The sequence below is a fragment of the Pristiophorus japonicus genome, chromosome 10 (genome assembly GCF_044704955.1).
Source record: "Pristiophorus japonicus isolate sPriJap1 chromosome 10, sPriJap1.hap1, whole genome shotgun sequence".
Lineage (NCBI taxonomy): Eukaryota > Metazoa > Chordata > Chondrichthyes > Pristiophoridae > Pristiophorus > Pristiophorus japonicus.
The window spans coordinates 109,806,711-109,827,414 of record NC_091986.1 but is presented as its reverse complement, the minus strand read 5'-3'; the positions used below and the strand labels follow the sequence as shown (position 1 = coordinate 109,827,414).

Here is a 20,704-nt window from a genome sequence, read left to right as displayed (position 1 = left end):
CCAGTATTGGTCATTAATCACATGCTGCAGACTGAAGATGGGAGAAGGTATATTGAAGAGCATTCTGTGCCCAATCAAAGAGATGGCAGACAGCTGCGGAGGAGGAGACCTTACACCCGACGCACTTACAGGGAAAAGCAATCATACCTGAACTTGTCCGATAACACGTGCCTTAGGAGACTGCGCTTCCGAAAGGAGGTGATCAGTGAGATATGCCAGCTCATTAAGGGAGATCTGCAGCCTTCCAGCACCATCAGGACCGCACTGCCCATTGAGGTTAAGCTTAATGCGGCACTTTCCTTCTACCCATCGGGCTCCTTTCAGGCCTCAGCTGGTGACATTTGCGGTATCTCTCAGCACGCCACACATTGCTCCAATCGACAGGCGACTGAAGCCCTTTACGCACACAGAATAGACTTTATAAGCTTCCCTATTACCAGGGAAGCACAGACCAAGAGGGTTTTGGGTTTCTCATGAATATCAAACTTCCCCAAGGTGCAGGGAGCAATAGACTGTACGCATATCGTCATGCGAGCACCTTTACAGGTTGCGGAGGTGTTTTGGAACTGAAAGGGATTCTGCTCCTAAATGTGCAGCTCGTTGTTGACCACAACCAAATAATAATCATGGCAGTGAATGCAAATTTTCCAGGCAGCATCCATGTTGTGCACATCTTGCGTGAGGGCACTGTCTCTGACCTGTTTAAGAGTCAGCCACAAGGTCACGGTTGGATGCTGGGGTATAAAGGATTTGGCCTTGCCAGCTGGCTCATGACCTCCCCGATGTAATCCCCAGGTGGAAGCTGAGAAGCACTACAATGAAAGACATATAGCTACACGCAATATCGTGGAAAAGACAATTGGAGTTCGTAAGCAGTGCTTCAGATGCCTGGACCACTCAGGAGGCAACCTGCAATACCATCCTGAGCAGATCACTGAGTTTATTGTGGTGTGCTGCATGTTGCATAACCTAGCTATGAGGAGAGGACAACAATTGCCAGATGGGACCACCGGTCCACATCAGGAGAGAGGGGAGGCGGAAGAGGAAGACGAGGAGGAGGATGATGATGAGGACCTCGGGGAGGACTGGCGATGAACCCATGCCCCACGCCAATCTGCAACACTGGAAAAGCCCCGTGGTAGTTACGCAGCTGTAAAACTCTTGCGCCAGCAGCTCATAAATGAATGCTTTGCGTGAACTTACATTGCTGACAGTTACAGTTGTGTTATATTTCATTATTGCCTGTCCTGGCCTGGCCATGGCCATTGTTTCCAACCATTGTATTCATGTTTTACCGCACGTTATTAGAAGACACTTCAGGACAATTGTAACGTTGAATAAAATAATTTAATAATGACAGAAAAATGTGAAACTTTTTAGAACCAACATATATAACACTGCCCCCTCCCCACGCCCCCACACCCCGAACATTCAACAATATTTTCAAAACAACACGACAGAACAATTAATAACAAGTAACAAACCCCCAACCCCTGCCTACCTGCGGCCATAAATTCGGAAAGATAGACAAGAAGGGAAAGGAGGTGGTGTAGCTCTCTTAATAAAGGATGATATCAGGGCAGTGGTGAGAGAAGATATTGGCTCTAATGAACAAAATGTTGAATCATTGTGGGTGGAGATTAGAGATAGTAAGGGGAAAAAGTCACTGGTGGGTGTAGTTTATAGGCCCCCAAATAATAACTTCACGGTGGGGCGGGCAACAATCAAGGGAATAATGCAGGCATGTGAAAAAGGAACGGCAGTAATCATGGGGGATTTTAACCTACATATCGATTGGTCAAATCAAATCGCACGGGGTAGCCTTGAGGAGGAATTCATGGAATGCATACGGGATTGTTTCTTAGAACAGTATGTTACAGAACCTACAAGGGAACAAGCTATCTTAGATCTGGTCCTGTGTAATGAGACAGGAATAATAAACGATCTCCGAGTAAAAGATGTCTCGGAATGAGTGATCACAGCATGGTTGAATTTGTAATACAGATTGAGGGTGAGGAAGCAGTGTCTCAAACGAGCGTACTATGCTTAAACAAAGGGGACTACAGTGAGATGAGGGCAGAGTTGGCGAAAGTAGACTGGAAACACAGACGAAACGATGGCACAATTGAGGAACAGTGGAGGATTTTAAGGAGCTCTTTCATAGTGCTCAACAAAAATATATTCCAATGAAAAAGAAGGGCGGTAAGAGAAGGGATAACCAGCTGTGGATAACCAAGGAAATAAAGGAGAGTATCAAATTAAAAACCAATGCGTATAAGGCGGCCAAGGTTAGTGGGAAACTAGAAGATTGGGAACATTTTAAACAACAGCAAAGAATGACTAAAAAAGCAATAAAGAAAGGAAAGATAGATTACGAAAGTAAACTTGCGTATAACATAAAAACAGATAGTAAAAGCTTTTACCGATATATAAAACGGAAAAGAGTAACTAAAGTAAATGTTGGTCCCTTAGAAGATGAGAAGGGGGATTTAATAATGGGAAATGTGTAAATGGCTGAGACCTTAAATAATTATTTTGCTTCGGTCTTCACAGTGGAAGACACAAAAACCATGCCAAAAATTGCTGGTCACGGGAATGTGGGAAGGGAGGACCTTGAGATAATCACTATCACTAGGGGGGTAGTGCTGGACAGGCTAATGGGACTCAAGGTAGACAAGTCCCCTGGTCCTGATGAAATGCATCCCAGGGTATTAAAAGAGATGGCGGAAGTTATAGCAGATGCATTCGTTATAATCTACCAAAATTCTCTGGACTCTGGGGAGGTACCAGCGGATTGAAAAGCAGCTAATGTAATGCCTCTGTTTAAAAAAGGGGGCAGACAAAAGGCAGATAACTATAGACTGGTTAGTTTAACATCTGTAGTGGGGAAAATGCTTGAAGCTATCATTAAGGAAGAAATAGCGGGACTTCCAGATAGGAATACTGCAATCAAGCAGACTCAACATGGATTCATGAAGGGGAAATCATGTTTAACTAATTTAGTGGAATTCTTTGAGGATATAACGAGCATGGTGGATAGAGGTGTACCGATGGATGTGGTGTATTTAGATTTCCAAAAGGCATTCGATAAGGTGCCACACAAAAGGTTACTGCAGAAGATAAAGATACGCGGAGTCAGAGGAAATGTATTAGCATGGATCGAGAATTGGCTGGCTAACAGAAAGCAGAGAGTCGGGATAAATGGGTCCTTTTCGGGTTGGAAATCGGTGGTTAGTGGTGTGCTACAGGGATCAGTGCTGGGACTACAACTGTTTACAATATACATAGATGACCTGGAAGAGGGGACAGAGTGTAGTGTTACAAAATTTGCAGATGACACAAAGATTAGTGTGAAAGCGGGTTGTGTAGAGGACACAGAGAGGCTGCAAAGAGATTTAGATAGGTTAAGCGAATGGGATAAGGTTTGGCAGATGGAATACAATGTCGGAAAATGTGAGGTCATCCACCTTGGAAAAAAAACAGCAAAAGGGAATATTATTTGAGTGGGGAGAAATTACAACATGCTACGGTGCAGAGGGACCTGGGGGTCCTCGTGCATGAAACTCTTTTTGAGTTTATCTGTGAACATAAAAAGACATTAAACCGTGCCACCCGCCCTGGATGACACAGCAGACATTTACAAGGCCCCTTTTTTTTTTGTTTTTTTTGTTTTTTTTGGGGTCGCTAAAATCAAATTTTTTCCAGTGCCCCCTATAAAAGGGGAGGGGGACACTAAAAGCACCGGCAATTAAAACAAATTAAACTTTAAAACGTAAAATCAAATTAAAATTTGGTTGCCGGGCGTGATGATGCACTCCAGTCCCTCCGGTGCCCACCTCTCGCGGAAGGCCGCGAGCGTACCGGTGGACACCGCGTGCTCCATCTCCAAGGACACCCTGGACCGGATGTAAGAGCGGAAGAGAGGCAGGCAGTCAGGTTGAACGACCCCCTCGACCGCCCGCTGCCTGGACCGGCTGATGGCACCCTTGGCCGTGCCCAGGAGCAGTCCTACGAGGACGCCTTCGGACCTACCCGCTCCCCTCCGCACAGGGTGCCCAAAGATCAGAAGAGTGGGACTGAAGTGCAGCCAGAATTTCAGGAGCAGCCCCTTTAAATAATGGAACAGGGGCTGCAACCTCGTGCACTCAATAAAAACATGGAACACGGACTCCTCCAGACCGCAGAAATTGCAGGCGGCCTGGGAGTCCGTGAACCGGCTTAAAAATTTGTTGCACGGCACTGCTCCGTGCACCACCCTCCAGGCCAAGTCCCCGATGAATAGTGGGAGGACCCCTGCGTAGAGTGCCCTCCATCGGGGACCCCCGCCTCCTCTGGACGGCAAGATGGTACGCCATGGCGTGTCCGGACAGCCGGCGAGGATCGCAAAGTTAAGGTTGTGCAGGAGCAGCCCGTACAGGAAACCCCTCCGCGCGGAACTGAAAGGCACGGAGGGGATTTCCCCGAGGCGGCTCAAGTTGTGAGGCGCCGGCCCCCGAGGGAGGTTCCGGGGTTTGGCGCCGATGAGGAATTCCGTCCGGACGGGGGTCAGTTCGGACGGGATCTCCCCACATGCTTGAGCCTCCTCGATGCACTTAACGGAGTCAGGGCCCAGAGCTGTTTTTAGCAACTCGATGGCATCGGCCGCGTGGCGGACGTTGGCAGAATTTAGGCGCCGCGCCAGCGTGTCTGGCGCCATCCAGCCCGCTCCTCCGCCATCGAGCAGGTCCCTGACCCTGGTCACCTCACCAGCCATAGCCCTCTCTTCCGACCGCCACATAAAACCTCGGTCGTGGAGGTACGGATTCCCGAGCAGCGGTTCCTGCAGGACGGCCGCCACTCCAGCCGGCGGAGAGCTGCGCTTGGTGGAGACTTTGTTCCAGACCCTGATGAGTTCCCTGTAAAAGACAGGCAGCTCCCGGAGGGCGGTCCTGGCACCCCCCAAGTTCACAAACAGGAGCTGCGTGTCATAATTGAGGTCGCGCTGCTGGCGGAAGAAATACCTCGCCAGAGCACACCACCTAGGAGGGGGCTCGACGTAAAGGTATCTCTGCAGGGTCTGAAGACGGAAAGTCGCGATATGGGCGCTGACGCACACCAACGACTGACCGCCCTCCTCAAGCGGGAGACTCAAGACCGCAGCAGAGACCCAGTGCTTCCTGTTGTTCCAGAAGAAGTCCACCAGCTTCTTCTGTATCTTGGCGACAAACGCAAGGGGAGGGGTCAAAGTGACCAGCCGGTACCACAACATGGCGGCCACCAGCTGGTTTATGACTAGCGCTCGACCCCTGTAGGACAGCACTCGGAGCAGTCCTGTCCAGCGCCCTAGGCGAGCGGCGACCTTGGCCTCCAGCTCCTGCCAGTTCGCCGGCCAGGCTCCCTCGTCGGGGCTAAGGTAGACTCCCAGATAGAGGAGATGGGTCGTGCTCCAGGCAAAAGGCCTGAGCTCCTCCGGCAGGGAGTCCACCCGCCACTGACCCACCAGGAGTCCGGAACATTTCTCCCAGTTGATCCTGGCGGAGGACGCGGCCGAGTAAATCTCCTGGCACTCACGCATCCTCCGCAGGTCAGCGGGATCCTCTACCGCGAGGAGCACGTCATCGGCGTAAGCCGAGAGGATGACCTCCACGCCCGGCCCTTGCAGAGCCAGTCCCGTCAACCTCGTCCGCAAGAGGCGCAGGAAAGGCTCCACGCAAACGGCGTATAACTGGCCGGACATGGGGCATCCCTGGCGCACCCCTCTCCTAAAGCGAAGGGGCGCCGTCAAGGACCCGTTAATCTTAATCAGACACTCCGCGGCGGCGTACAAAAGTCGGATCCGGGCGACGAAATGCGTCCCGAACCCGAAAGCGCGCAGAGTTCCGAGCAGATAGTCGTGATCCACCCTGTCGAACGCCTTCTCTTGGTCGAGGGATAGGAAGGCGACCGACAGACCAGCCTCCTGGGAACAATGGATGAGGTCCCGGACCAGATGGATGTTATCGTGGATTGTCCGGCCCGGGACCGTGTAGGACTGGTCGGGGTGGATCATGTGGTCCAGCACGGCACCAAGGCGAGCAGACATCGCCCTGGCGAAGATTTTGTAGTCCGTGCTGAGGAGGGAGACCGGGCGCCAGTTCTTAAGGAGGCGGAGATCGCCCTTCTTAGGCAGCAGGACGATGACTGCCCTGCGCCAAGAGAGGGGCATCTCCCCGGTCGCCAGACCTTCCCCCAGGACCCGCGCGTAGTCGCTCCCCAGGACGTCCCAGAACGCCCTGTGGAACTCCACGGTCAGCCCGTCCAGCCCCGGGGATTTTCCCCTCGAGAGCCGGTCGAGGGCACCGGTCAGCTCCGCCAGGCTTAGCGGAGCTTCCAGATTTTCGGCGCCCTCCGGGCTGACCTTCGGCAGGTCCTCCCACAAAACTCTACGCGCTTCCTCGCTGGACGGATCCGGAGAGAACAGAGCCCCGTAATATTCACGGGCCCTGTTGTTGACGCCCTCCGGATCCGAGACGAGAGAGCCGTCGTCGGCCAGCAGCGTCAAGAGCTGCTTACGGACACTCTGCCTTTTTTCCAGCGAGTAGAAGAAGGGGGAGCCGCGGTCCAGATCCCGCAGGAACCGGATCCGCGACCTCACGAACGCGCCTCGGGACCGCCTCGTGCATGAAACTCTTTTGAGTTCACCTGTGAAAACATAAAAACAATAAACGGTGCCACCCGACCTGGGTGACACTCCAGACATTTTCAAGGCCCTTTTTTTCCCCCCTTTTTTTTTTTTGGTTTTTTTTTTTGTGTTTTTCTTTTTTTTTTTGGTTTTTTTTTGGGCACTAAAATCACAATTTTCCCCAGTGCCCCCTATAAAAGGGAAGGGGGACACTAAAAGCACCGGCAATTAAAACAAATTAAACTTTAAAACGTAAAATCAAATTAAAATTTGGTTGCCGGGCGTGATGATGCACTCCAGTCCCTCCGGTGCCCACCTCTCGCGGAAGGCCGCGAGCGTACCGGTGGACACCGCGTGCTCCATCTCCAAGGACACCCTGGATCGGATGTAAGAGCGGAAGAGAGGCAGGCAGTCAGGTTGAACGACCCCCTCGACCGCCCGCTGCCTGGACCGGCTGATGGCACCCTTGGCCGTGCCCAGGAGCAGTCCTACGAGGAGGCCCTCGGACCTACCCGCTCCCCTCCGCACAGGGTGCCCAAAGATCAGGAGAGTGGGACTGAAGTGCAGCCAGAATTTCAGGAGCAGCCCCTTCAAATAGTGGAACAGGGGCTGCAACCTTGTGCATTCAATAAAAACATGGAACACGGACTCCTCCAGACCGCAGAAATTGCAGGTGGCCTGGGAGTCCGTGAACCGGCTTAAAAATTTGTTGCACGGCACTGCTCCGTGCACCACCCTCCAGGCCAAGTCCCCGATGAATAGTGGGAGGACCCCTGCGTAGAGTGCCCTCCATCGGGGACCCCCGCCTCCTCCGGACGGCAAGATGGTACGCCATGGCGTGTCCGGACGGCCGGCGAGGATGGCAAAGTTGAGGGTGTGCAGGAGCAGCCCGTACAGGAAACCCCTCCGCGCGGAACTGAAAGGCACGGAGGGGATTTCCCCGAGGCGGCTCAAGTTGTGAGGCGCCGGCCCCCGAGGGAGGTTCCGGGGTTTGGCGCCGATGAGGAATTCCGTCCGGACGGGGGTCAGTTCGGACGGGATCTCCCCACGTGCTTGAGCCTCCTCGATACACCTAACGGAGTCAGGGCCCAGAGCTGTTTTTAGCGACTCGATGGCATCGGCCGCGCGGCGGACGTTGGCAGAATTTAGGCGCCGCGCCAGCGTGACTGGCGCCATCCAGCCCGCTCCTCCGCCATCGAGCAGGTCCCTGACCCTGGTCACCTCACCAGCCACAGCCCTCTCTTCCGACCGCCACATGAAGCCTCGGCCGTGGAGGTACGGATTCCCGAGCAGCGGTTCCTGCAGGACGGCCGCCACTCCAGCCGGCGGAGAGCTGCGCTTGGTGGAGACTTTGTTCCAGACCCTGATGAGTTCCCTGTAAAAGACAGGCAGCTCCCGGAGGGCGGTCCTGGCACCCCCCAAGTTCACAAACAGGAGCTGCGTGTCATAATTGAGGTCGAGCTGCTGGCGGAAGAAATACCTCGCCAGAGCACACCACCTAGGAGGGGGCTCGACGTAAAGGTATCTCTGCAGGGTCTGAAGACGGAAAGTCGCGAGCTGGGCGCTGACGCACACCAACGACTGACCGCCCTCCTCAAGCGGGAGACTCAAGACCGCGACAGAGACCCAGTGCTTCCTGTTGTTCCAGAAGAAGTCCACCAGCTTCTTCTGTAACGCCTCGTGCATGAATCCTAAAAAGTTAGTTTGCAGGTGCAGCAGGTAATTAGGAAGGTGAATGGAATGTTGGCCTTCATTGCGAGAGGGATGGAGTACAAAAGCAGGGAGGTCCTGCTGCAACTGTACAGGGTATTGGTGAGGCCGCACCTGGAGTACTGCATGCAGTTTTGGTCACCTTACTTAAGGAAGGATATGCTAGCTTTGGAGCGGGTACAGAGACGATTCACTAGGCTGATTCCGGAGATGAGAGAGTTATCTTATGATGATAGATTGAGTAGACTGGGTCTTTACTCGTTGGAGTTCAGAAGGATGAGAGCTGATCTTATAAAAACATTTAAAATAATGAAAGGGATAGTCAAGATAGAGGCAGAGAGGTTGTTTCCAGTGTTCGGGGAGACTATAACTAGGGGGCACAGCCTCAAAATACGGGGGAGCCAATTTAAAACCGAGTTGAGAAGGAATTTCTTCTCCCAGAGGGTTGTGAATCTGTGGAATTCTCTGCCCAAGGAAGCAGTTGAGATAGCTCATTGAATGTATTCAAATCACAGCTAGATAGATTTTTAACCAATAAGGGAATTAAGGGTTACGGGGAGCGGGCGGGTAAGTGGAACTGAGTCCACGGCCAGATCAGCCATGATCTTGTTGAATGGCGGAGCAGGCTCGAGGGGCTAGATGGCGTACTCCTGTTACTAATTCTTATGTTCTTATGTTCTTATGTTCCCTCCCGATCCTTTACCCCCCCCCCCTCTTGTCTTAACCCCCTGTTTTAATCCCCGAGTAATGGGACCAATACGTCTTGAAGCAGGGGACCTCAAGGCCTGCTGCTGTGGCGGGGTGGGGGGGGCGGTGGCTGGAGGAAAAGTTATTTCAGAAGAAACATCTTCCAAGCCAGAAGGAAGTCCTTCTTCCTGACTTGCATCTGTCCAGGTGATTGGTAGGACGGCACCTTGGGGTGCAGTTCCGTCTCCCAACTCTATGGCATGCCGCAAGGTATGGACGGTGGTGGTCGTTTGGCCCATTACATAAAAACATAGAAACATAGAAAATAGGTGCAGGAGTAGGCCATTCGGCCCTTCAAGCCTGCACCACCATTCAATAAGATCATGGCTGATCATTCACCTCAGTACCCCTTGATCCCTTTAGCTATAAGAGCCATATCTAACTCCCTCTTGAATATATCCAATGAACTGGCTTCAACAACTCTCTGCGGTAGGGAATTCCACAGGTTAACAACTCTGAGTGAAGAAGTTTCTCCTCATCTCAGTCCTAAATGGCGTTCCCCTTATCCTTAGACTGTGTCCCCTGGTTCTGGACTTCAACATCGGGAACATTCTTCCAGTATCTAATCTGTCCAGTCCCGTCAGAATTTTATATGTTTCAATAAGATCCCCTCTCATCCTTCTCAACTCCTGTGAATAAAGGCCCAGTCGATCCAGTCTCTCCTCATGTCAGTCCTGCCATCCCGGGAATAAGTCTGGTGAACCTTCGCTGCACTCCCTCAATAGCAACGTCCTTCCTCAGATTAGGAGACCAAAACTGAACACAATATTCCAGGTGAGGCCTCACCAAGGTCCTGTACAACTGCAGTAAGACCTCCCTGCTCCTATACTCAAATCCCCTAGCTATGAAGGCCAACATTTCATTTGCCTTCTTCACCGCCTGCTGTACCTGCATGCCAACTTTCAATGTCTTATGTACCATGACACCCAGGTCTCATTGCATCTCCCCTTTTCCTAATCTGTGACCATTCAGATAATATTCTGCCTTCGTGTTTCTGCCACCAAAGTGGATAACCACACATTTATCCACATTATACCTCATCTGCCATGCATTTGCCCATTCACCTAACCTGTCCAAGTCACCCTGCAGTCTCTTAGCGTCCTCCTCACAGCTCACACCGCCACCCAGCAGAGTGTCATCCGCAAACTTGGAGATATTACACTCAATTCCTTCATCCAAATCTTTAATGTATGTTGTAAATAGCTGTGTAAATAAATTACCACAACTATGTGCTCGAAGCCCTCCGTTATTTGAGCGGACATTGCGGCAATGTTTCCGATCAAACCACCAATTGCCTGGATGGCGACGCTCTCCCTGAACAGTGATACCATGTCCTTGTTAGGATCTGCCCACCGCAGCGTGTGCCTACCTCACCGACTCAACCTCCGTGGGGTCGGCGTGGGCACTGCCTGCCTTGGAGTCGCCTGCTGGAAGCCACTTGGTCCTGCTACTTCATCTGTTGATGAAAATGTGGCCTCAGGTATAGTAGATGAAATTGGGTCATCGTCCTCCTCCTCCTTCTCCTCCTTCTCCTCCCCTTCAGTGCTGTACTCTCCGCCTGTGATGATGACCACCTGCAATGCGACAGGTGCAGCTTCCCTTTGCGCCTCGGGAGTCTGGGGACCTGCAAAACATAATTGACCTTATTAGAATAGAAGGGTAGACATGAGTTATGTCTAAGAACAGACTATAGATATACTCTCTGTGTAGTTACTGTATAGTTGCATAAGATGGAAACTTGTTTACCTGATGTACGATCAATAAAGTTTACACTGTGTATATACATGCTGGCACCACTAGAGGGTGCAACTGGTGAAGACCAGGGTTTCCTGCCCTGGTGGCAGGGGCTGTATCAAAGGGGAGCCACCATACGGCTGCCTCACTCTAGAGTTATGAATAAAGGACCACAGTTTGAGTACAACACATTGCCTCGTGGAGTCATTCACGCGATTATGGCTACCTTTGGCACACCAAAAGACTTTGCAGAGGATGATGATTGGGATGCCTTCACGGAAAGGCTCGAGCTATATTTCGTGGCAAACGACCTGGCAGGGGAGATGGACGCATCGGCGGAGAAGCGCATGGCTCTACTGCTGACCAGTTGTGGGTCCGAGGTCTATTGCCTCGTCAGGGACTTGCTGGCACCCAGGAAGGCCAAGGATAAGACATATGATGAGCTGGCTGAACCAATTCGCGACCAACTAAAACCAAAAGAGAGCATCCTCACAGCCAAGCACAGATTCTACACTCACAGCAGACCTGAGAGCCAGGTGATTGCAAACTATGCTGCTGACCTCAGGAGACTTGTGGCACCGTATGATTTTGACACGCACCTCAACGAACCATTGCGAGACATCTTCATTATAGGAATTGGCTACGAGGGCCTCCTTCACAAGCTATTATCTGCCGACACCACAGTCAACCTGCAGAAGGCCATCAGAATCAGTCAGGTGTTCATGACCTCGACTTGCAGCACCAAGCAAATTATTTATCCTGTGGACTCAAACCCGGCAAGTACTGTACACAGAATGGTGCCTTTCACAGGCAAGACTGCAGAATGTGGCTCTCTCCAGGGCAGAGAGCACAGACCTCAGGGTTCCAGAACTCTTAGAGTCTGCCGAGGGGTGCTAATCGAGTAGCACCATGCTGACGTTGCGGAGGAAACCACAGGGCTCACCAGTGTCGGTTTGCTGAGTACGTATGCAAAGCCTGTAACACGAAAGGTCACCTCCAGCGTATGTGTAAAAGAAACACGATTCACCGTCTAGCACAGGAGTTAGTAGATAACTTTGACTCTAACGGGGAGTATGATGATTTGGCCAGAGAGGCAGCTCAACCCCAAGAAGAAGTGTATGGAGTGTATACCTGCACCACCGATTGTTCTCCAGTGAAGATGGAAGCCGAGATAAACGACGTTCCAGTCTTCATGGGAGTGGACACGGGAGCGAGCCAGTCAGTGATGAGCCAGGAGAGGCTATGGAATGAAAAACCATCCGAGCTGGTTCCAGTACAAGAAAAGTTGCGCACCTACACCAGGGAGCTGGTAGTGCGGAAGTAAGTGTAATCCATAATGACGTGGTGCACAAGTTATCTCTGTGGATTGTTGCAGGTGATGGTCCAACGCTACTCGGAAGAAGATGGATGGGGAAGATCCAGTGGAAATGGGAAGACCTCTTCACTCCAGCAGTCGATGTCCCCTGTGCTCAGAGGCAGAGCAACACCTCACCTTCACTTGGGCCAGGCACCAGAGAATAGACCAGTGCAGCACCTGAGGCACAGACCTTCCATCATGACTGCGTGGCAATGATCCAACCAGAACGATCTAAAAGTACCTTCCCGGCTCCAGTGGCAGGACACCTGGGGAGGAAGATTGAATACACAGGCACTCTTCCAGCTTTTGTGGCAGAATCGCGGGAGAGAAGGATCAAGGCAGTCGACTTCGAGGACAGAAGCAAGATGGCATCCCTGCTGCAGCGAGGTTCAACGTGGCTGGAAAAAAGATGGCCGCAGCCAGACCACGAGGTGCAACAATGAGGGACCAACATCTGGTCTCTAACAAAGGATTTAATTGGGGTAAAGCCAGCAGGGTTCTCTTAAAGGAGACCTGCAACCAACTGAACTTAAAGAGACATTGTATGCATGGCAATCAATTAAGAACCGATTAAGAATGTAAAGAATAAAATGTTGTTGCGAGATGTCGGGAATAGTGTGTCTCCAAAAGTAGCAGGCGAGCGAATTCGGGAGGGTAAAGGCGCTGATCCTGATGCCCTGCCCCAGGTGTCCCCTCAAGTTGTAGGCCAGCGACGTCAGGATGGTGAAGGCACTGATAACCTGTCCCAGGTTTATCCCACGCTGCAGGCACCCGATGGCACTATTCACCACGGACCTGGAAAAGAAAATGGTGCCAATACGCGCAGTCGGCCGCCGTTGCCCACCAGCCGGGTGGAGATGGCGCAGCCCCCAGACCCAGTTGCTACCTCGGCCATGTCCAGGAGCGAAAGGTCAGAACCAACGAGTTCCCCAAACGGGACCTGGAACGGTACCCAACACCGTTAGAGAGCAGGCAGAAGATTCTGCAGCCCGAAAAAGAGGACCGAGAGGCTCTGCCCACCACCAGGCAACAGCAAAGGCCCTGAGTCCTGGTAAGGTGAGCGAACAAAGCCCAACCCGCTAGCAAGGGGCGCAGCGCTGCCATCAGACAACTAGGACTCCGTCCGGTTGCTCTGGAACTAGCGTCCTCGCATACCTGTACTGCTACCTCAGTACTGACCATGACTGAACCATGAATGCAATCTACCCAATCCTGGCACACTACCGTAAAACGTAACGAATGTAAGTCACTGAACGAAGGTGTCATGATACCAACTGTAAAAAAGATTTCTTTTTTCTTCCTTTCTTTGTACTTGCACTGTGTCTGATCCTGTATGTTAATATAATGGGCCAGCTGCATGATCTCGCTGTTGTGGGGCGGGGGGCGGCAGGGGGAATGGATGTATGTAACCATGGACACATGGATCACACCCAGAAACCACTGGAACCTCCACTGCATCATCGAACCATCCAAACTGATAACCACTACCCAACGTTGTGGCAAAAGGACTTGGGGGTTAACAGGGAGAGAGCCAAGGCAAAGCACAGCCAAGGTGCAAGGGCTATTGGCACTTAAGTCTGGGGAGAGCTAAGCCAGAGCACATAGTGCAAAGGTAATTGGCACAAAGGACTTGGGGGAGAGTGATGTTATGTAGACTATAAATATACTCTCTGTGTAGTCACTGTAGAGTTGCATAAGATGGAGACTTGTTTACTTGATGTACTTATCAATACAGTTTGCATTGTGTATATACATGCTGGCACCAGTAGAGGGTACAACTGGTAGAGACCATGGTTTCCTGCCCTGGTGGCAGGGGCTGTATAAAAGTGGAGCCATCATGTGGCTGCCTCACTCTGGAGTTACGAATAAAGGACCAAGGTCACTGCAGTTTGAGTACAACACATTGCCTTGTGGAGTCATTCATAGGTACATTATAGACATAACAATGAGAATGCTTGCGTGGGCTGGCATACGTAGGAGGAGCAACATTACTGCAATAAATGTGAACGAGAGATGTTACATATGATTCATATGATTGCACATCATTCACTGCCCGAAAGAGCTGTGGAGGTTGGATCATGGAATATATTTAAGGTGGAGATAGACAGATTTCTGAATGATAAGGGAGTCAAGGGTTTTGGGGAGAGGGCAGGGAAGTGGAGCTGAGTCCATCAGATCAGCCATGATCTTATTAAATGGCGGAACAGGCTCGAGGGGCCAAATGGTCTACTCCTGCTCCTATTTCTTATGTTCTTATGTTGTTAACCTGAGAGTAGTACAGAAGCTGCATGCATAACATGACATAATTCATATATTATAATGAAATGCCATTATATTACTTTGAATTATCACTGGTTTACCACTGCTTCACACATTATTCACGTGACGCAACAACGGGATCTGCTGCAGCATGTTCCTCAAAGTCACTGAGCAGCAATATTTGAGCAGGGCCTCCTCCGGTGCGCCTCTGCTCCGATCGATTCTTAGATATCTTCCTCCGCAAACGTGACAAGAGCATGGCATAAGCTAATTGACTAGGTACTATGACGGAAAGACAACAGATTCTAACATTATATGCTGATACGGTTTGTATCCAATGTTTGCATGGTTATAACATTGACGTTTAGAGAAAATATTTAATAAGATCGTGTTTAATAACTACTGCTTGACACTAAAGATCTTGTGTACAATCTCCAGGAAGGGCCCCATCCACGGGCCGTTGCGTTCGGCGCCTGAGATGAGGTAGGCGGTTTATTTGACTCGATGGAGGTCCCCCAGGGGGGGGAATCAGGACTGCTGGTGAGCTCGGCAATGACAGGAGTGTAATGGGAGGGGACACCGTTTCCCTGGGTTGTGCTCGGAGACCTCCGTGTGGTCAGAGCTAGTGTCCCAGGGCAGACAGTGAGCCAGGGCAGCCCTCACCCAGTCCAGGCTGGGTCACTGTGTAAGTGACAGCAGCCGGAGAGACTCACACAGTCTGGGTAAAGGTGACCGGACCCCTCAGTTCTCAGTCGTGCCCCATTCACCAACGTAACCCAAAAGGAGACAGTGCCAAAATTAGACTTAAAGGGCGCAGGTTCCGAACCCTGTCCAAATCTTAGCAGGCAATCTATGCAAGAATACCCAGCTTAATTTCAATCTGGCAGATTTACATATTCAGTGGATCATTACAATTTAAAATCTATTTAATACTTATTCTTGCCGAAGCAACCAAGCTGTTCCACCTTTTGCGGCACTGGTCCAATCCCTTTGGCTCATGGGACACCGAGGACACCACATTGGCGATCTCGCCCCAAATTTTTAGATATATCCGGGGTGGAAGATTCCCATGTCCACCCCAGGTTAATTGGCCTCACTGAGTCTGCACCTCGTTTACCAAGGCCTCATTAGCCTCATCTGAGAAGGGTTTTGCCCTCCTTCTGCCTTCAACCTCCTGCAGACTCTCTCCAGAATCATCGTGGGACATATTTCAACAGTTTTCTTTTCTCCCTCCCTTTGCCTCCTGACTCCTGACCTCCCGAATCGTGGGAAAAGTTATTTGCAAAAAAAAACCTGCATGCATAGAACGGCCGTTGCTATGGACATCAGCCTTCCACATCGCTAAGGCCTAAAATAAAAAGCCGAAAGTAGCGATCAAAAAGTTGGGCGATCTTCCAGCAATCCTGAAAAATAAAACATCGCTAAGGCTGGAACATCGCCCATTTTTTTGGACGATAGCGATCTGAGTGGAAAGTCTAGCCTTGAATATACAGTTGTTGCTAAATTTTGAATTAACTCCATCTCTTATGTGGTCTCTTGCTACTAGTTTCATTGTTTTAGCAATGTTTTGCAAGTTTCACATAACTGCAGTGCAGGATGTAACATACCAAGTTGCCACAGACACATTGTTCTGTGTTAATTATTTTAAATTCAGAACATTACTTATAAAATAACAATATTACATATATAAATGTTACTTCAAATTCCATCCTGTTAAATGCTGATTATTTTCTCTATGATTATTCACTGTTCTTCTCATTAAGCATTTTCTGTATAATCCATTTAAATGTGTTCTTTTCAGCGGGATTGTGCTGGCAAGTAATGTGCCATTACATTTATGTGCAGGGAGACTTGGTCTATGTTAACTATGCGCGTACTGAGGATTTCTTCCAGCTGGAACGGGAACTGGGTATCAACTGCACTGGAAAAATTGTGATTGCCAGATATGGGAAGATCTTCAGAGGAAACAAGGTACAAATTTAATGTTCACATCTATTTGGCCCATTTTATACTTTTCCACAGCAACATTGTGATTAGCTAATACAAACTGTAAAGTTTTGTTTTAAGGGAGAAATTTGGCTGTTTATTCAAATTTGGCTGTTTCAAATGTAAAACATCATGATTATGGAGCAGCTTCAGAGCTCTTGGGACTTGTGTGTAAAATATGGAAGGATTGTATGAAATACTGATTGTAATCTGGTTATAGTGGTTGAAAAATATTACAGGGAAAGTGTAAGTAGCATACGTGGCTTCAAAAGCTGTTAAAGGAAGAATCCTCTAGAAAGCTCAGCAAATCTAGTTTTTTTAGTATCTGTAATGTGATAGATCTTTGTGCCCATCTGCAAAGATGATCTTTTTCTTGCTACTTCACTCATTACAGTTTAAAGATATTCACACCAGTGGATGGCCTGCTCCATGCTATAGTCCATCCTTTAAAAGATCCAGGGCCCGAATTTCATTGGTCTACCGGCCAAAAATTCCAGTTTGGCAGAAAAAACTCACGGACCACCAACCTACCGGCCAACTACCGCCCGGCAGAAACTTCACCGGAGAAGTACCGCTAGCGGTAGTGCATACTGCCCACCCATAGAAACATTGCTAAAAACGCAAGTTTCATCATTAGGATCCTGTAAGATTCTGTTACTGCCCGCTAGAAAGACTGTTGTGAACAAAGTGGTCTTACCTCGATCTTGAACGGACGATACGGACAATGGAACTGAGTCGTCCAGAAACAGTACATCCCAGTTCAGATTTTATTCGCTGTTGCAATGATTTTCCCTCAGAAAAACATGATAAATTGAAGTTAAAATGCTCTATTGAAGGGCATTTGTGGGGTAGAAAGCTGACATCAGCTCCCAATTACAGTAAAGGCTTCATGGACTTGTGGTTTAAGGATCTTGACACAGCTGCATACAGAAGAGATTTAATCACACCCTGAGAGTCTCCGGAGGTAATGAGCTCATGTGAAAGTATATAGGCAATAATAAAATCCTGTAAATTTCTCTTGGGTGGTAGGATGAGATCTTGACAAGAACATTTGCTCAAATACAGAAGTTGCAAATATATATATTCCACTGTTATAATTTGACTGAATAACAATTCAAAAGTGGCAAAACATTCAAACATGTCAAGTAAAATATTTAACGGTATTTCAAAAAACAGTACATAAGAACATAAGAACATAGAATTAGGAACAGGAGTAGGCCATCTAGCCCCTCGAGCCTGCTCCGCCATTCAACAAGATCATGGCTGATCTGGCCGTGGACTCAGCTCCACTTACCCGCCCGCTCCCCATAACATTTAGCATCAAAATGCAACATTTTAAACACCAACAATAACATGAACAATATAAACAAACATCATCAACACCCAACCCTCTACTCACTTCCACCACCTCTCTCTTCCACCCCCCCCCCTCCAAGTGAGCCCCATTCTCCTTTTGATGGGATGCCCATCCCCACGCTGACCTGCACCCGTGCCCTTCACTGTGTCGGTACCAGCACGTTGTGCAGGAGTGCACCCGGAGCGGTGCTGTCATGTTCATCGGGGAGAGAATGGAAGACGGGCATCTCCGGACCCTTTGGTTCTGTCGGCCTGGTTGGTATGGCATGCCATATCCCGAGACCATTGATTGCCGCATGGCATCGACAGAGTTGACTGTTCGCTGCACCGCGGTGATCAGCAGCGACATACTGTCGGTATGCTGCTCTGCAAACGCGACGATGTTGGCAGCTATCCCAGCCATGGCTTGGAGCAGTTCTTGACCTAGGTTAGGGTTAGGGTTAGGGTTAGGCTGCACCATTTCCTGCATTGCTGCCACCCGTCTTGCATCATCATCTCCCTGTTGCATCATCCTGGGTGGAGGCGGCTTGGTGGCTTCAATGGCGCTTTCTCCGACTCAAAGCCCAAAAACTCGGTCCCCGATAGAGATGTTGGGCGTACAGGTGGCACACATGCCAAGAGGATGGAGTCCTCCTCTTCCACCTCCTCGAGCTCAAGAGGTACAAACACTGGGCCTTCTCCCTGCTCTTCCTCCTGGTTGTCGTCCCTGTCGATTGCGGAGGTGGATGCGGGGGCTATGAGGGATGTTGAGTGGAGTGGGGGGGCAGAAGGAACTGCTGGGGTGGGCTCCTGATGAGGTCCAGGTGGATGGTGTTGGTGTTGCACATGGCCTGTGCGTGGCAGCAGTGGATGGGGTGCCTAAGTCGGTGGTCTCTGATTCATCATCTGCAAGTACAATACAACATTTCAGTGTTTAGCGGGTGGGGGGCGGGGGGGGGGGGTTGGTAATGCTGACATGAGTACCGTGACATGTCACAGTCTTATTTCAAGGACTACCATGGCTACATCACCACACCCTAAATGGCTGACAGACAGTACATTAAAATGCATTTTACATCACATTACATGACCTTGCATGACATGGGTGTACCACAGACTGGAGAGTTGTATAAACTTACCATGTTGTAGCACGGGATTGGCTCCACCATATGTGGTGGCACGGGATGGTCACCCACCAACGCCAAGGCACGCTCCTCGATATCAGTCACTTTGATGACCTCTGGTGGGCCCCCTCCTGTGCCACACTGCTTTGAGGCGTTGGCTGTTCTTTTCCTCTGCAGAAATGAAGTTAAAAGCTTTAACCGGTTTGCACATGCAACACACACACTCACACACACACACTCACACACACACAATGGCCACATATACTTTTTGAATAGTACGGGAGTGCAACAATAAGATCTTTACTTACTCTTGCTGGAGCTGCCACATCATTCCATCTCTTTCTGCACTGGTCTCCATCATTCCATCTCTTCCTGCACTGGTCTCCATCATGAACCACGGTGCCCACTGCGGACACGGCCTCCCCAATCTCCCGCCAAATGCGTTTATATTGGGGCGGGGCTGGCTTGCCATGACCATCCCGGATGAGCTCTCTGTAATAGCGCTCCACCTCAGAGACAAGTGCCTCCAGCTTATCCTCAGTAAACCAGGGAGATCTGAGCCTCCCTGCATTGGACTTCCTGGCAACTTTTCTACCACTCATGATGGGTTTTCAAGGTGGATGTCTGATGATTCTCTTCCCCCTCTCAATGATTTCCCTCTGTAACTGTCAGGTGCAAGTCACTCACGGGAATTTGTGCACATGTGCAGCTGACCCCTCAACCCCAATTGCAGGAAAAGTGAGGTCATCAGTCAAAAAAACTACAAAAAAAATGTTTCAAATCTCGCGCATGCGCAATATACGGCCTCTGATCTTTCCCGAGTCAAGAGGCCTGCACCTATGGACAACTCCCGCTGCCGCCCGCAACCGGTCAATGCCTCCTGTTGCCTGCCGCTCCCGCTCCCACCGATAAAACCGGGATGAATCTTGCACCCAATTGGCCCCAGCAATAGCAGCCGCTAAAAATATCATGCTCCGCCCGGGGACCGCTGAAAAACGGGCGGAACTTAGGTTTGATCAAATTCGGGCCCCATGACTATAGCGAGCAGACCTCCATGCCTTTTAATGAGTCATGAATGTGAGCCATTGAAGTGTCAAGGATTGATTGACAGTCTTACAACTGTACTTTGGTAAGGTAATTTCAGTTGGGTCATAAATGGATTTTAGAGCAAAAATGCTATTGTACCGAATTATAACACGCATGTCCAGCTATTGAATCTGGTCACAAATTTGCACGATAAATTTGCAATGCTGTTGTTATTTTTGGGAGATTCACTTAAACATCTGATGCACAAATAGATGGTAGTGTCACTATAAACAGCAGTAGCACTGCAAGTGAAGGCAGATAAAGAAAACAAAACCCTGTTTCTGCCATTTTGAGTTGCTGAAACCTTCCTGCTCACTCGGTTGTGGGTGTTGGAGGCCAATTGCTGGGTCAAAATCCTGGAACTCTCTCAGTAACAGCACTGTGGGAGTACTTTCATCACCTGTGGCGGTTCAAGAAGGTGGCTCACCACCACCACCTCAAAGGCAATTAGGGATGGTCAATAAAAGCAGGCCTTGCTGGCGACGTCCATATCCCCAGAATGATTTAAAAGAAAACTTGGTGGGAACTCAAACCATCATGACAATGCCTTCTCTAGAAGTCTTGTACCTCATGGCTTCACTGTGCTTTGAAGGCCCCTGAGTTATGATCCCAATTTTGCATTGATGTGCACCAAAACCAATTTGCATCAATATGAAAATAAGTGCCGTTGCACCCTGCAGATCTGGAAAAGAGACTTGACACCTGCAGAAATGAAATTTTCCAGAT

The 20,704-nt window shown here is 49.9% G+C and overlaps 1 protein-coding gene across 1 annotated transcript in view; it reads left to right on the top strand.

The window, feature by feature from the left end:
- Positions 1-20,704, top strand: part of naalad2 (N-acetylated alpha-linked acidic dipeptidase 2) — a 316,092-nt gene that overhangs the window by 185,914 nt on the left and 109,474 nt on the right. The window contains exon 5 of the mRNA XM_070891469.1: positions 16,293-16,418. Within this exon, the coding sequence (XP_070747570.1) occupies positions 16,293-16,418 (126 nt within the window). The remainder of the gene's footprint in view (positions 1-16,292; positions 16,419-20,704) is intronic.